Source organism: Hipposideros armiger, unplaced genomic scaffold, assembly GCF_001890085.2.
Source record: "Hipposideros armiger isolate ML-2016 unplaced genomic scaffold, ASM189008v1 scaffold_1345, whole genome shotgun sequence".
Lineage (NCBI taxonomy): Eukaryota > Metazoa > Chordata > Mammalia > Chiroptera > Hipposideridae > Hipposideros > Hipposideros armiger.
In genome coordinates, this window is record NW_017732695.1 from 41,126 (window position 1) to 58,112 (window position 16,987).

Below are 16,987 nucleotides of genomic sequence, written 5' to 3' on the forward strand. Positions count from 1 at the left end.
AAAGCAGTTTTAACCAAACATTTCGGTTATCACTCACTAAACAGCGATAACTATAATTCACCCAGGATACAAAGCTAGTCAAGCTTTTTGAAGCAAACAATCAGTTGGTTTATTCTTTATGAATGTAGAAGCAATCTTATTTCAGAGGCAAGCTGGGCACTTCTGGAATGACATCAAAGTCAAAATAATGACAAATGAAAACATTATTCCATGATTTGAAGAATTTACTTATTATGCTCCAACTGGTCATTTGTAAATTAGCCCATCTGCAGTGATTTCTGAGATCAGGGTGTTCTCTCTACCAACATGCTCAGTACAGAAGATAACATCTTTATGATCATAATAACTGGAGAATCTCTCATAGGACTTTTGGGGAATGGATACATTGGACTAGTAAATTGGATTGATTGGATTAAGAAGAAAAAGATCTCTTCAGTTGACTACATCCTCATCGGTTTGGCTATCTCTAGAATTTGTTTGCTCTGTGTCATGGTGCTAAATGGCTTCATAGTGGTATTCTACCCAGATGTTTATAAAGATGATAAACTAAAAATAGTCGATATCTTCTGGACACTCACCAACTACTTAAGCATGTGGTTTGCCTCCTGCCTCAATGTCGTCTATTTCCTCAAGATAGCCAATTTCTCCCACCCATTTTTTCTTTGGCTGAAGTGGAGAATTGACAGGATGCTTCACTGGATCCTGCTGGTGTGCTTGACCATTTCGTTGTTGAGCGGCCTCGTGCTCACAATGATATCGAATTGTAATTCTGAGTTTTTTAATATTGCAAAACATAAAAACAACTTCACTGAATTGTTTCATGTGAGTAAAATTCAATACTTCAGCGTGCTTTCACTGTTTAACCTGTTGGCAATTGTCCCACTTACTGTGTCATTAATCTCATTTGTCCTGTTAATTTTGTCCTTGTGGAGACATACAAAGCAAATGAAGCTCAGCGTTACAGGCTGTAGAAATCCCAGCACACAGGCCCATGTGGGAGCCATGAAAACTGTGACTTCATTTCTCTTCCTCCTTTTTTTATACTACCTGGCTTCTCTTTTAGTGACATTTAGCTATCGTGTGAAAGAAGGCAAATTAGCTGTGATGTTTGGAGAGATCATAGCAATTCTCTATCCCTCAGGTCACTCACTTATTTTAATTATTGGAAATAACAAGTTGAGGCAGGCAGCTGTCAGGATGCTGAGATGTGGAAAAACAGCATGCGTGATGTAAAACCTTGGCTATAAAAGTGAACCCTAAGGGCTGGTCGAGTGGCTCAGTTGGTTAAGAGCTTGCTCAAGAGTGTGAGCTCTGAGCAACAGGGTTGCCGGTTAGATTCCCACATGGGTCCAAGCTGAGCTGCCGCTGAGCTGCCAACAGGTGGCAGGATGGCTCAGCTAAAAAAAAAAAAAGTAAACTTTAAAAGCAAATCTTATTTTGTAATAAAATTGCAGCTTTCTTATAGGCCCATTCTTATTTTTTCCAATTATTACATTTATTTTGGGTATATATCTTTAAGTGTTATTGAGACCCACCAGCACACTAATAAATACATCATTTATATCTCTTTACACCACAGACATTCTCATCTTCACACTCCCTTCCCTCCAAGAATTTCAGGTCCCACACTTCTCTTTTTGTCTTCTCACTGCAGGTGTTAGGCATGTGTTGCTTAGTTAAAGGCCTTTAAGGCTTGACTTTGGCCCATAGTAAAGTGCCCCTGAGCTGCACTAACTCGTTTCTCACTTTTTTCTAGCCTACGATTTCATTGCTGGCCCTTAACTGAGCTCCCTTCATGGCTCTGCTGAATCACTCTGGTTTGGCTTATTAACTATGGACTTACTTAGTTCTCACCGGTCCTGTCTCTGGTTCAGTTTTGTTCTTTCTCCTCCCGAGTGAGTGATGCTTTAGGAGATCTCTCCGGTAATATTTCCTAGTTGACCTTTCTCTGGCATCTCCTATTTATTTCCCTTGAAATTAAATTTCCTTTCAAACAACTTGCATTCAGTCAGTACCAGGATAGGGATAAAACTCATTCAAACACCTCCCTCTAAACCAGCGGTTCTCAACCTTCCTAATGCCGTGACCCCTTAATACAGTTCCTCATGTTGTGGTGACCCCCAACCATAAAATTATTTTCATTGTTACTCTATAACTGTAATTTTGCTACTGTTATGAATCATAATGTAAATATCTTTTTGTTTTCTGATGGTCTTAGGCGACCCTTGTGAAAGGGTTGTTCGACTCCCAAAGGGGTCGCGACCCACAGGTTGAGAACCACTGCTCTAAGGGGTGTTCCTAAGTGCTCTTCACAGTCTGGATGGAGGTAACTAATATCAGTCAGACTGCTTTTCTCAAATATCTTTCCTTAATAAGAACTGCAGGGATAGTTTCACTCAGAACTCTAGAAAAGAAAATTAATTGGGAAGCAATTATTATACACAATGCAAGAACTACATACTATTATTAAAAAAAAATCACTCTATGTCCATACAGAGTAAATTACACACACACACACAAAAGCGTCATTAATAAAATGTGGTTTTACTGTGAACATCAAATCGCTCCTCACTAGGGTGTTATTGAAACACTTGATCTGGCACATCTAAGGACATGTCTGTTTTGATCTGACTACATTTTTGCTCCCACCATTTTCTATGTCAAATTCGGGTCTATTTCAACATACTCATTTTCTCTTCTTATAACTAAGATACTAATTACCTGAAGATTATCAATTTTTCTGCATATGATTATGTAAATCCACTCTATAAAGTCCTGATAATTGTAGATTAAGTACATAAACTTCATCAAGTATATTTCTAATATGCTAGCTATTTATGTTGCTATTTGTTATATAAGGCAGGAGAGCTGATGTTCCTGTGATGAGATATATTACTATATTCTATAAAATAACTGTACATTCTGTGCTGGGATAATCTTTTTATTCTTCTGCAGGTGTAGATGAAATAAATGTCTTATATGATTAGTACTTCTGGGAGGTTTTCCTGCATTCGCCTGAAGACCTTTTTCCATGTGTTTTTTATATCTCTAATGTTTCAAATGTCTCCGGTGACGATGACTGGATTTCAGAGTGGTAGGCATTTGACAAAATGCACCCTTGCAGAGTGTTTTCCTATTTTCTTTTTTTTATTGCAGTAGGAAAAATTTAAGTGTACAGTAGAGCATTGTTAGGCAGATATACAGTAGATCTCTAGAACTTATTCATGACTGAAACTTACACTTGTTGGATAGCAACTCTTCTCTTTCCCCTAAGGCCCAGACAACTACTGTTTTGCCCTCTGCTTCTGTGAGTTTGACTATTTTAGATAGCTCATATAAGAGGAATCATACAGTATTTGTCCTTCTCTAACTAACCTATTTAACTTAGCATAATGTCTTCCAGGCTCACCCATGTTTCTCCATATTGCAAGATTTCCTTCTTTTTTTAAAGACTGAATAATATTCTATTGTATGTATATATCACATTTTCTGTATCCATCCATCTGTCAGTGGAATTTAGATTGTGTTTACATTTTAGTTATTGTGCATAATGATGCAGTAAACTTGAGTGCAAATTATCTCTTCAAGATCCTGATTTAAATTCTTTTGGATGTATACCCAGAAGTGAGGTTGCTGGATCATAGGATAGTTGTATTTTTAATTTCTTGAGGGATTTTCATACTCTTTTCTGTAGTAGCTTCATCATAACTTCTCTGCTGTACAACACTAGTCAGCATAAAACCTACATTTATTTGTAAAAAAAAAATTAGTCCAAAATTTATTTGGGTAAAGGTATTATCATAGTTATTGTGAACACTTTATTTGCCAGAGCACTATAGAGAAGAAAATGATGGCCTGGGTCAGGGATCATTTTCAGAAGAAAGCAGTCACCTGTGAACACGGCTACATGAGGCAGTTTGTCCAATAATCAGGGCTACGTTTCAAGAATGAAGGTTTGGCCTTTAAGAAAGGATGAGAGAAGAATTGCATTCCAAAGGAAAGTATAAATACCCCAGAATTATTCCATGGAAACACTATGTAGTAAAGTGTTTCTCAGTAACTATAATTTAAAGAAGCTATTTCAAAACAAGAGTTAGTCTATAGAAATGAAATAAATTTAATCACCAGTTGTCTGCCTAACAGGCTAGATAGCTAAAGATCCAGATACTCTGACAGTTTGGGATGGAGAAAGGTAGAGAGCAGAATGAAACACAGGCTGTTACTCTCTTCCCTCTTGTATATACAGTTGACTTTGGGAACATTTTAAACGAAAAGGAAAAATCTAAATAATCAATACTTTTCTTTGTCATGCCTGGCTCCTTCACTTTATTACATATATCATGACAAACTAAATGAGCATTAAATGTGACTTGATTAATAAGACAATATATTGTTTTAAGAAATCTTATGCCATGTAATTGCTCCTCTAAACATCCAAGATAAAATGAACTAAAATACTTTTTTAGAACAAAATAATCTATATTGAGTGTTCGCCTTTCAAGTTCCCTGAACATATATAGCTCTCAATGTTAATTGAACCTTTGAGATTTAGCAATAATTAACATTATCATTCAGTAACATGAAGATTCCTCTACAAATTTCAATTTTTGACCATTTCTAATTGCCAGAAAAATCTCTGAGGTTTAGGTTTTCCAGATAAAATACAAGACACCCATTTAAATGTGAATTTCAATACTTCCTGGAAGTACTTATCATGCATTTGGGACATACACTAAAAAATACTTATTGTTTATTTGTAATTCACATTTAACTGAGTGTCCTGTATTTTTATTTGCTAAATCTGGCAGGCCCGTTGAGTTTACTAGTATGCATCACCAATTAACGAATCTAAAATTTGCAGTACGTAACCTGAGAAAGACAGTGCAGTGCAGACCAAGAAAAGGAATTGGCCTAATTTGCATATTAGCAAACTGTAGCTCAGCCTAAAAAAGTAAAACTTCCTGGGAAGGTAAATGGACGTACAGCGACCAGGCAAGGGATCACCAACCACATTGTCAAGACTAATTAGGATTGAATGAAGATAGCTACAGTCTTCATTTACCATTCCAGTTTTCATCACAAGACTACAATAAAAGAGGTAAAGACAATTACAGCAAAACCTAAGAAGTAGGTGTATATATCAAACTACATCAATTCAAATAGAAACAAATTGGATATTTGTCTGTTCTAACATGTCAGAAGAAGTAAATAACACCTTAATAATCATAGCAGCTGTGGAGTTTTCAGTGGGGATCTTAGGAAATGCATTCATTGGACTGGTAAACTGCATGGACTGGATGAAGAATAGAAAGATTGCCTCCGTTGATTTAATTCTCACAAGTCTGGCCATATCCCGAATTTTTCTATTGTGTCTAATAATGTACGACTCTGTTCTGTTGATGCTGTATCCAGGTGTCTTTATCAGCAGTCAAGAATTTAGAATCTTTGACTTCTTTTGGACACTAACCAACCATGTGAGTGTCTGGTTTGCCACCTGCCTCAGCATTTTCTATTTCCTCAAGATAGCTAATTTCTTCCATCCTCTGTTCCTCTGGATGAAGTGGAGAATTGACAAGATGATTCCTAGGATCCTGCTGGTGTGCTTGGTCCTCTCTGTGGTTATTAGCCTTCCCATCACTGAGGATCGGAATGATGATTTCAGACTTTGTTTCAGGGCAAAGGGGAAAACAAACTTAACTTTGAGATGCAGGGTCGATAAAGCTCAATATGTTTCCATCAAGGTATGTCTCAACCTGTTAACACTATTCCCCTTTTCTGTGTCCCTGATCTCATTTCTCCTCTTGATCCTCTCCCTGTGGAGACACACCAGGCAAATGCAGCTCAGTGCCACAGGGTTCAGAGATGCCAGCATAGAAGCCCACTTGGGAGCCATGAAGGCTGTCATATCCTTTCTCTTGCTATTCCTTGTCTACTATTTGTCCTTTATCGTAGCCACCTCCACCGAGTTAATAATAGAGTCTGACTTAGCTGTGATGGTTTGTGAGTTTATAGCTCTCATCTATCCCTCAAGCCATTCACTTATCCTAATTCTGGGGAACATTAAATTAAGACAAGCATTTCTAAGAGTGCTATACAAAGTAACGTATATCCTGAAAAGAAGAAATGTTTAACATAAACAGATCTGAGGAAATACTATCATTTTCTAGGACAAAGGAAGACAGATGTTTCTTAACTATCTTCAGTTGCTGCATTAATATTGGCTTCATATGGCCGATTACTCTTAAAATGTGTTTAGTATACTTAAAACTTAAAAAATCTCATATGGAGCTGATTTTGCCTCTTTATCTCTGTCTCTGTCTCTCTCTCTTCCTTCTCTTTTTCTTCTTCCCTTCAAAGTTTTTTTTAAACATGTTTCAGAATATACAGAAGTTAATATTCTAATATTAACGGTGAGAAGAAAGAGTATTTTCATAATTAGTTCTAAACCATTTCTCCAGATGCAAAATTGTATGACTAATTCAGGACAACTGTAATAGCATCTTGCTGTTATTTGCATCTCTATGAAAAGCAGCTGGCTTCTCCTCATGGTCCTACAAAGATTTTTCTTCTCAGATCATCCAACTAAGCTCCACCTTTGGAAAAGACTCAATAAGGTGACAGTTCTTAAATTCCATGAAATTCTATGAATGTAGAATTACAATTGTGATTATAATCACAATTAAGACATAAATTGTGATTAAAATAAATATTGCCACAGTGAGTTGAAAAATTATTTTGGGATCAGAGATCAATGAAAGAAAGATACTTGCTAAGAGTGAGAGAAGAACAGTTTATAGAGAAAGTTTCTGCAAAACATGGTTAGCTAAAGGAAGAGCTTAATAGAACTATTTATTGCTTATGAATGATATTTCTTACACAAAAGACACATGTAAGTTTGCTTTTAGCAAACTAGGATTGCATCAAGCGTGGATTGTCAAGATACCCTGATAAGATGAAACCTTCAATCAAAAACTTGTGTTTTGAGATGTTAAAATATCAAAACTGTCAGAGGAGACATTGGTTCAATACAGGTCATCCCTACATGCCAGGAAGATATTATTCTGATTATACATAAATCATCGATGAGATATCTATTTGGAAAATTCCGTCAAAAGTACATTATTTACATTGTGGCAAAGATATTTTGGAGTGATTGACTCTGTTACTAATCAGCCTAGAGAAGCCATGGACTTTGTGTGCAGAAGAGAAAATGTTTATAAATATTTTGAGCAATAAATTTTGTAAAAATAAAAATTACATTTACACTAGTTTCATGTTAACTTTTCTTCTCTGAATCTGACAGTGCAAAAGATACACATGAATTAAACTGATAAATTTAAAAAAGATTTACTGAGTGCCTTGTAAGTTAAAGAAACAATAAAAAATTAGATGCATCTTTATAATACTGTCTTAAAGAATAACTGTCCCTACCACCCCAGCTTATGTGAATTTATTAGGAGTGGAAACAAAAGAATGATCAGGGCTAATGGGAATCTTGGAAGCTCCATGTCTCGTGTCTTCACATTGTGGACTCTAGAATCTTGGTCATCTACTCACAAACATGGCACCTCAACATTCAATTTCTCTGTGGACTATAGCAAGTCAAAGAATACTGAGGTAAAAACAGAAGACATAGTAGAGACCTCTTACTGTACGTACATAAGTCTCCTTACTGGCATATCTAGGATAAAAGTGATGTAGCCAACTCAAGTGGTTTGTCTATGCAGGCAGATTTCTTTCTGTTCTTATTCCTTATTTAATAAATATGTATGCACTCACACATTGAATGTTTGAGTGTTAGAAACCATCTTGAGTGTTTAAAATATGACAAAGTCCATACTTTCATGCACAGTCATGAAAAACATTATGGAAGACAGGTAACGATCAAGGAAACAAATAGTTACAAACCATGATTGATGCAACTGAGAAAAACTGGAGATGAAAGATAGCTTAATATAGCATAGTCAGGAGAGGTCTACCTGAGAAAATGAGGTTTCAAGCTGAGACTTGCATCAGAAATATAATCCAGCCATGCAATATTCTGGACAAATAACATCCTTTTGCAAAAGATGGCAAATCAAGTGCCAGTACACTGAGGAGTAAATGTTTTGAGCAATAAGGTCTGCATGGTGAGCAAAGGGTTACTGTTAAGGTCATGAAAGGCCTTCTATAGATCATGAGAGGAAATTTAGATTTAAGTGCAATGAAAAGACATTGAAGGAATGGAAACCACATTTAGCATAGTTTGATTTCTATGGAGATTTAATTTCATTTTGGTTATCAGAAGAACGGATAGTGTATGTGTTGGGGGTGGGGAGGAGTACAGTTAATGGGACCATCTGGTAAGTTATTATACTAAGTAGTCTATATGTGAAATTATAGTGGCTCAGATTTGGATTCTGGCAATAGAGTTAGGGAATTTTTTAAAGGATGAATTCTAAGAGGTGTGATAAAAAATACAGTTAATGTTTAAATAAAAATATTTATTACAGTAAAAGATGCATTGCCGTTAATCCCTCCAAAATACTCCCCTTTCCTTTGAACACACTTATCCCATCATTCTTGCCACTTTCTGAAGCAGTTCTGGAAGTCCTTTTCCATGGGTGTCTTCAGTTGCGCTGTCATGGCTGCCTCCATGTCCTGAATCAATTCAAAACGTTTACCTTTCATGGTCATTTTTACTTTGGAGAAGAGCCAGAAGTTGCACGGTGCTAGATCTGGTGAATAAGGTGGATGACGACACATCATAATGTTTTTATTTGACAGAAATTGCTGAACCAAAAGCAATGTGTGACATGGAGCCTTTCCACTGTGATAAAAAATTACAATGAATGCTGCTGCCGAGTGCCGTTCAACGGAAAGGCAGGGACCTTCAATATAGGAAGCGGTGCATCGAGCCTTAGCAACAGTGTGAGACAAGTTTCAACTTGTTGGGTGCAGTCAGTCCGGTGTGAGCTACGGTTGAGAGAAAGTGTGTTTTAAAGTGTGCTGTAAATCATCCTCCATCATGACAACGCTCCACGTCACACATCGCTTCTGGTGTACGAGGTCTATAAAGTAACCAAGTGAAAATGTCAAATAAATAATTGAATATATGAATCTGTAACTAAATATAGTGAAAAGAGGTATAAATTTGGAAGTCATCAATATATAAATGGGATTACCTAAAAAAAAAATGTAGAGAGAGAAGTGACACTAGATCTGAGCCCTGAGATGTTCAAATCTGTCGAAGTAAAGTTGAGGAGAAAGGACCAGCAAAAGAAAAAAAGAAGGAACTCCTTGGAAGATAAGAATAAAGCAAAGAAAGTCTGGTGAAATGGAAATAAGAGAGGTCATTGTATTATAAGGAGGAAGAGAGCAACTTTCAGATGCTGCAGACAAAAACAGTAAAACTGATATAGCAAAATAAGCATTGAATTTGGCCATATGGATATACAGATAGTCTTCAACTTACCATGGTTAGACTTACAATTTTTTTTTACTTTACGATGGTACAGAAGCAATATGCATTCAGTAAAACCATAATTCAGATTTTGAATGTTGATCTTCTCCTGGGCTAGTGATATGCGGTACAGTACTCTCTTGTGATGCTGGGTAGCGGCAGCGAGCTGTAGCTCCCAGTCAGCCACGGGATCATGACGGTAAACAACTAATACTCTACAGTGTACTATGTTGCCTGTGTTTTTTGGCTATTGTGCTTTGTGCTTTCACTTCCCACTATGTGTACAAAACGCCCATCTGTGTCTCCCACTTCTGGTGAAAAGAAGAGGAAGGAAATTCAAGATAAATGCCCAACTGTTGGCTAATGTAAGTGTTCTGAGCATGTTTAAGGGAGGCTAGACTATGATGTTCAGTAAATTAGTTATTAAATACATTTTCAACTCATGATGTTTTTAACTTCTGTTGGGTTTGTTAGGATATAACCCCATCACAAGTCAAGAAGCACCTGTAATTGGTGACTCGAATAGGAGCAGTGTTAGTGAACTATAGGGGCAGAAACTTGGTTTAGTAGGGAAGGTTAAGAAGGGAACAAAATGTGAGAAAGCACAGACATGGTGAATATGTAATATTTTAATAAGTTTTATTAAGGAGAGTAGAGAATGGAGCATGGAAGCAAGACAAAATTTTAGTGTTTTCATTGGTTATATTTTTAAGTTGGATAATATAGTGAGTGCATGCAAATTGAAATGATTCAGTAGAGAGGGAGATAATAATATAGGAGAGGGGTAGTAATTGCTGGAGCAATTATGTTAAAATCATGGCCCTGGCATAAAAATATAGAACCCTCACACCTGCAATAGGGATATCTAGGTAGATGAGGCAAAATTTGAAACCCCCGGATTCCCTGGAAGCTTCAGAACCACCAGAAGCAGACGCCTACTTTTTACAAGAGCAGAAGAGCCTTCTCACTCCTGGAAACTGTTCAGTTAACTCAGCCTGAGGCAGGTTAACGTTGTTCTCCTCCTGACGTGCCCTACAGAAACAGTGTGGAAGTTCCTCAAAAAATTAAAAATATAGCTACCATATAACCCAGCAATTCCACTTCTGGGTATTTATCAGAAAAAAACCCAAAATACTTAATTCAAAAAGACATATGCATCTTTATGTTTATTGTAGCATTATTTACAATGGCCAAGATATGAAAGCAATTTAAGTGTCCACTGATAGATTAGTGGATAAAGAAGATGTGTTACATATATGCAATGAAATATTATTCAGCCATGAAAAAATCAAATCTTGCCACCTGCAATATCATGGATGGACCTAGAGTGTATTATGCTAGTTGAAATAAGTCAGACTGAGAAAGACAAATCCATATAATCTCACTTATATGCAGAATCTAAAGAACAAAATAAATAAACAAACAAAACAGAAACAGACTTATAGGTACAGAGAACAAACTGATGGTTACTAGATAGGAGGAGGTTGGGGGAGAAAGGTGAAAAGGGAAACAGGATTAAGATGTACAAATTGCTGGTTATAAAAACAGTCACAAGGATATAAAGTATAGCATAGGAAACATAGTTAATAATATTGTACTAACTGTGTATGGTGTCAAGTGGGTACTAAGCTTATCAGGGTGATCACTTCGTAAGTTACATAAATGTCTAATCATGATGTTGTATACCTGAAGATAATATAATATTGTAAGTCAATGGTAACAGAAAAAAAAATAATAAAAAGAAAGATATGCCCTACCACTCCTCGTTACTTCAGGACAAGTTTCCAGTACAACCCAATCAGGAAAGTAGTTTCTGCTCCAAAAGAAACTAGCTTCAAGCTAATGTTAGCACACATTGTTAGCACATCAGCAAGGATAAGAAAACATGCTGGAAATGGGTCTTGAGGGTGGTGGAACAAGGAGTCCTCTTTATTTAGTCTGGATTGAAGAATTTATTGACATGGAGGCTCTCAATAATGACTTGGGACTCAGTATTCTGGCAGGGGCACATAAACCCAATGCTAATATTCTGTTGAGACAGTTCTACGGAGCTTGGAAACAATGACTGTCTTGTAGATAAGGTAGAATTGCTGTAATTTCTTTGTCATGATATTAAGAAAGATCAAGAAGTTCAGGGAAATGACAATGTCAGAAAGGACTGACTACATAAGACACAACCCACCACCTAACTATGATTCTCAGGATATCCTTCAGGGTACTCCATTCCCTGAAGCAATAATGAATGCTCTGGTGAGGGGAGCACTGGCAATACTGAACCTCAGTGATGGGATGTTCTCTGTAGGCCAGAATTGGCTGGTGGGATTGGCTCCCAGGAAACTGGGCTCCCCTGTGTCCCTGAGTATATCAGAATTGCCAGTTACAGCACTTAACCACCTATCACTTTGGATGGCAAGACCAGCCAGAGCACTGATCACCATACATTGATCCACAGGAATCTGTAGTGAGAACCATTGGGTTGTCGGAAAAGGCAGGACGCATTTTTGCAACGAAAAACAGAAAAAATACGTCATGACTTTTCTGACAACCCAATAGTAGAAATGGTATTCCTAGGATTCATATAGATATATAGTCAAATAAGATATTTCCTGTATTATGTAAGAAAAAAATGAAATTCCAAGAAGTCACTGCATTAGAAAATCTATTTCTTCTCAAGCTTCTGCAATAGCTCTAAGTCACTTCACAAAAATAGTCCATTAACTGAAGAGGAGGCTGGGTCCCACTGAGGAATGACCTTGCAAGGCCACTGCAAGTGTTCATGGTAGACATTTTCTCATTCTTCAATTCTCCCCATAGGGAACTATGCTCATGTGACAGAGTGTGAACTGGAGAAAGAGGGATTCTTAGATATTTTAAGAGCTCTTAAATATAGAATTTGACCTGACAGTAATACCAGAGCACTAAAAATGCCATCAAATTAATCTTCCAGTGAGAATGGAGGCTTGGGGACAAATTCTTCAGTGGCTCCAGTGGGTTCACATACCAACATAACCACTCTGTGGTTATCTCCCTAGTTCTCAAGAATAAAATTGGAATGGATGTACTTAGCACCTATCAGAACACAGCATTGAAGGTTCTTCAGATTCAGGTGGACAGAAGGACTCATCTAGTGGATGTCAGCAAGCTTTTGTCTTCAGCCATTCAACTTTTGAGTAAATGTTGAAAATACAGGTACTAATTGGGTGCCAAAGTGGTATACTTATAAAGCTGGCTTCTTCAGAAAGCAGCTCTTGTGTAGTGAGGTGTGGATGGTCAGGTTTTTGGTCAGTCTAATGCTTGCCTCTCTGGACAGACCCTTGTGATGACTGTAGTCTCTCTGCCTGCTTTGGAACCAACTGTATGGCTCCATTTCAAAAGATGAAATATGTGCAAATAAACAAGTGTGAGTCTTAGTTCAGGCCCATCGTCACTGTGTTGGGGGGAGAATTCTTCCCCAAATCAGATCAGGATCTCTAAGTACCTAGAAAAGTACAAGATAATCTGATACGTAACTTCTGAATGGTAAAATTTAAAACACATAATTCAAATTTACACACAAATGCCCAATTTTATTCTTACAAAATGATTGAGCAGTAGAGGCCTCTCTGTGACTGGCATTTAAGTGTGGCTTAAAAAAAAAAAAGCTATACTAAACATGTTAGACATTTCCTGCCTATAACTCTAGGTATGGCAGAAGAAATTCATTTTTAGGGAACATTTGTCTGTTCCAGTTAGAATCATATAATTAAGCCCCAGTGGTCAGACATATGCAAATCAACAACTTATGCATTATCTTCTTTGTCCTTAAATAATCACTTTGGCAGGAACCTGTTCTTGGCACTGAGGATATAAAAGGTAAATGAAACATCGTTCCTGTCCTTAAGGAACTCAGGGTCTAATGGAAGATGTAGCTTGGACATAATGATGACCACTATCAAAAAAGTGGCAAAAGAAGGTGTGATGGGAGCTCAGAGCACAGGAGAAAAGGGAAACCTCCCAAAGGAGATGCCATGTGATCTGGACCTTGCAAGGTGCAGTGTGGAGAAAAGTAGAGAGAAGTGCATGGCTAAATCTATGCATATAATATAGTATTTCAACGGTCTAGGAAAACTAAATAATTTGGTAAGGTTGAAGTGAATATAGGAAGAAAATGCTGGAGATGGGAGTTAGTTTCAGATTGTGAAGGATGTTGTGAATGGGAAGCTGAATTTGTGATAATTTTAGGAACAACAAAGGCATTTTTGCAGAATGGTGTAGCATGATCATTTCTTTGCAAATATTTCAGAATGGGATATAAATCAGTTCATATAAAATTTTGTCTTGGTAGGAGAGATACCTCTTTATCAAGGGATTTATTTTAATGTGAGCAAACTGAAAGTTTCCTCTGGTGGGCTGGGAGATAGCTTTTTTGGATGATGATATTGAGAAAGAAGAAATGGGGAATTGAGCCCTGAGATGAAGGTAATGTTGCTAGGCAGCAGTTTTTAACCGGGAAAGCCAAGTTTTGGGATCTCTTTCTGAAAATAAAGCATGACATTAAGTGGTTCATTTATGAATGTCTTTTTGATTATTCGGTAAGCTTGTATTATGCAAAAATGTATTGATTTGGATAGGAGACCATGAGCATTGCTACCTAGTATTTTGATTGAAATGATAGCAACCCATTATCTAGTATATTATTGTCATTTATCTCTAATGTTTAGTGCTATTATGAGATTTATTGGGTTTTACTTTTTTTCCCCTGTGCTTTTAATAAATAATGGAAAATTGGGAAAGATCACAACTGGGGCTTCTAGCCTGCTTGCAAGGTGAAGAGAAAGATATTAATTTCTTCTTGATTCCTTACCCAAGTCAGTTTCAAATGTCTCTACTCTCAGGTTTATATATTTTTATACATTTTGCATTGTGAAATGTACCCAAGTCTATCTGCAGAATGGTCACATTACTTCAGAATCTATTGGATGGAAAGTCAGTCGGGGTGCTGAGAAAGCCAGAATGATCAGAGACCAATTTTACTTCCAAGGAAAAGGCCAGTTCTCGATCTGATTCCAGAATTGAACCTGGCAGTGAATGTGGGCATAAAGGGTATTAAACATGTTTAATTTCTGTTTCTGTTACTTTAATCTGTAAATTCTTCATTAATACGAATACTAAAAGCAAACTGCTTATGGTCTTGATAGAAATGTCCCCTTAGAGCCTTCATTTTCATCCTAACTTCATTTCATAGTCAATCCTCTTGGGCTGCCAGCATTCAATGGGTGACTCCCCATAACCAAATTTTGGCACTCAGAGAAACAAAGAGCTTACAGGTTAGGCACAATTCCTAGCCTGACTGTATTGAGCCCACCAACTAAGAGATATTTCACACCCTTGTCTGTTGATCTCCGTTCAGAAACTTTGGAGGTAGATGGAGTAAGTGTGCTGTAATTAGTCTATGTATGCTTATTCATTTAAAAAAATCTGGTAAGTAAATTTTCTCACTGTATTAGTTTGCTAAGGTTGCTGTTACAAAGTACTATCAATCAAGTGGCTTAAACAATAGAAAATTATTTTATCACAAGATCAAAGTGTGGGCTCAGTCTGAGGGCTATAAGGAAGTCTGTTCCAGGCCTCCTAGCTTCTGGTGGTTTGCTAGCAATCTTTGGTGCTCCTTAGCATCTGCTACATCACTCCAATCTCTGTCTTTGTCTCCACATGGCGTTCTCCCTGTGCACATCTATGTCCAAATTTGCCCTTTTTACAAGCACACTAGTCATACTGGATTAGGGGCCCACCCTATACCCATGTGACCTCATCTTAACTAATTCCATCTGCAACAACCCTATTTCCAAATAAGGTCGCATTCTGAGATGCTGGTAGTTAAGTCCTCACAAAATTATTAAAGGTTGAGCTACCTATAAAGATGCACGATACAGAACATTTGGAGTTCAAGCAGGGCTTTGTCCCTCCCAGCCTGTCCTTCTTGTCCCTTGACTGAGAACCATAATCCTAAAAGGAAAACAAGAGCCAAGGATTAATGCTGATGACTTTATTGATGATTTAAAGTTGGAAAGGAAGGGCCAAGAAGTTTACACTACTGAAAAGCTGATGGTCCCCAGTTGATCTCTATCAATTCTGAAACAAAGAGAAAGAGTTTAGACAGAACTAACAACTTGGCCTGAGCATGATCTATGCCTCATATCTCTATTATTAAGTAGTCTCATTATAAAATATCACATTACATTAAGAGAGAGAGGTGAAGAAGGCAGAGTGGGGAGGTGAAGGGGGAGGAGGAGGCCAGGAGAGGGGGGAAAGGAAACAGAGGAGAAGGGGCCAGGAGGTACAAACTGGGGAGGCTTAGGTTAATATAAGAATAACAGAGTAAAAAAAAACCCCAAAACTGAAGTGTTACTTCTGTAACACTTGATCTTCTAAAAACGGAAGAGACTTTTCTATGTGTAAGGTTGAGGCAAGGAGAATCGTGGCAAGGACAAAGCTGATCAAAGAATTTAAGAGTGATTAAAATCAAGATTAAAAACTAGAGAAATGAACAGAAAGAAAAGCAAAGAGTTAAACATTTAAGGAGAAATTCACTAGATCAGTGAATAAAAATGCAATTATACCTAAGGAATCACTGGAAGCCATCGTTAGTTGGTTTTCCTTGTCATTGGCCACCTCGCTGACCATCTTGGCCATCTCTTCCACGCTGGATTCTCTGGCCGCCAGATCTACCCTGTCCACCTCTGCCACCTCGGCCTCTTTGGCCACGTTGACCACCTTGGCCTCTTTGGCCATCTCCTCCACCTCTTCTCAATAAGCTTTCCTGGACTTGCTGTTCCTCCTGGCTACGACGCTCACGCTGCTGACCGTGGTCTTCTTCCCCATCTTTGGTCTTATTGCCATGCTGACTTCCATGTTCACCTTGAGGTTTATTTTGCAATTCTGCCAAGGAGTTTTTAGGTGATTCAGGATCTGTTTAATCGAGAGAACACAGATTCAGAAAGAAACAAGGAAAGAGAAAGGCTAGCCATCAACTTAAATGAGGCAAGTATGGAACCTACTGTAGCCTAAATTTAGTTAGGAGTAATGCATTACTGATTGGAATGACACTGGATAGTGACCAGGGCCTGGTGCGTAGAAGAGAAGGGGCAGAGAAGTCCTGGCCTCTTTAGAATGCATTACTTAGCTTAGCAGCTCTTGTTCATCCCATCACCGTTTGCTCTCCCTTTTTTTTTATGTTTATGCCACTATTCTATATTGCCATCTATCCTGAATTTGCCATGAAATGTATGAAATCATCTAAACCATTAGCTATTTCATGATGTCTGAGAGAAACCACAAGATGGAGTCGCTGTGTCTACCTATAGATACTCGTGTACATGAAATCTTGGCACAAATCTATTGACCAGGGAAATTATCAGCCACCCTGGCCTTCTCAATAGCAGATCAATCACATAAAAACCTCTTTCCCTTTTCCTCTATCACCTTCTACAAATTGTTAAGTCTGTAAACAAAGTATAAATAAAGCCCATCTTATATTGTCTCCTTTTGCAAATTTATGGCACCTAT

General features: G+C 37.6%; 3 protein-coding genes across 5 annotated transcripts in view; 2 read left to right on the plus strand and 1 right to left on the minus strand.

Annotated features, from left to right (window-relative positions):
- Positions 1 to 306: 306 nt before the first annotated feature.
- Positions 307 to 1,233, plus strand: LOC109377268 (taste receptor type 2 member 8-like). Its single transcript, XM_019633575.1, has one exon. The coding sequence runs from the start codon at positions 307 to 309 to the stop codon at positions 1,231 to 1,233; it is 927 nt and encodes a 308-aa protein (XP_019489120.1).
- A 3,959-nt stretch (positions 1,234 to 5,192) lies between these two features.
- LOC109377269 (taste receptor type 2 member 7-like) lies at positions 5,193 to 6,131 on the plus strand. Its single transcript, XM_019633577.1, has one exon. It carries the CDS (start codon positions 5,193 to 5,195, stop codon positions 6,129 to 6,131), a length of 939 nt encoding a protein of 312 aa, XP_019489122.1.
- A 9,334-nt stretch (positions 6,132 to 15,465) lies between these two features.
- The window catches only part of PRH2 (proline rich protein HaeIII subfamily 2), a 72,611-nt gene continuing 71,089 nt past the window's right edge, over positions 15,466 to 16,987 (minus strand). For all 3 annotated transcript variants that reach the window (XM_019633583.1, XM_019633584.1, XM_019633582.1), the window contains 2 exons: positions 16,042 to 16,390; positions 15,466 to 15,553 (listed from right to left, as the gene is read on the minus strand). In XM_019633583.1, coding sequence (XP_019489128.1) covers positions 16,083 to 16,390 — 308 coding nt within the window. In that variant the 3' untranslated portion in view covers positions 15,466 to 15,553; positions 16,042 to 16,082. The remainder of the gene's footprint in view (positions 15,554 to 16,041; positions 16,391 to 16,987) is intronic.

Bases quoted from the DNA above. Each gene is read 5' to 3' on its own strand.
- LOC109377268 (XM_019633575.1), top strand. From the start codon at position 307: ATGCTCAGTACAGAAGATAACATCTTTATGATCATAATAACTGGAGAA.
- LOC109377269 (XM_019633577.1), top strand. From the start codon at position 5,193: ATGTCAGAAGAAGTAAATAACACCTTAATAATCATAGCAGCTGTGGAG.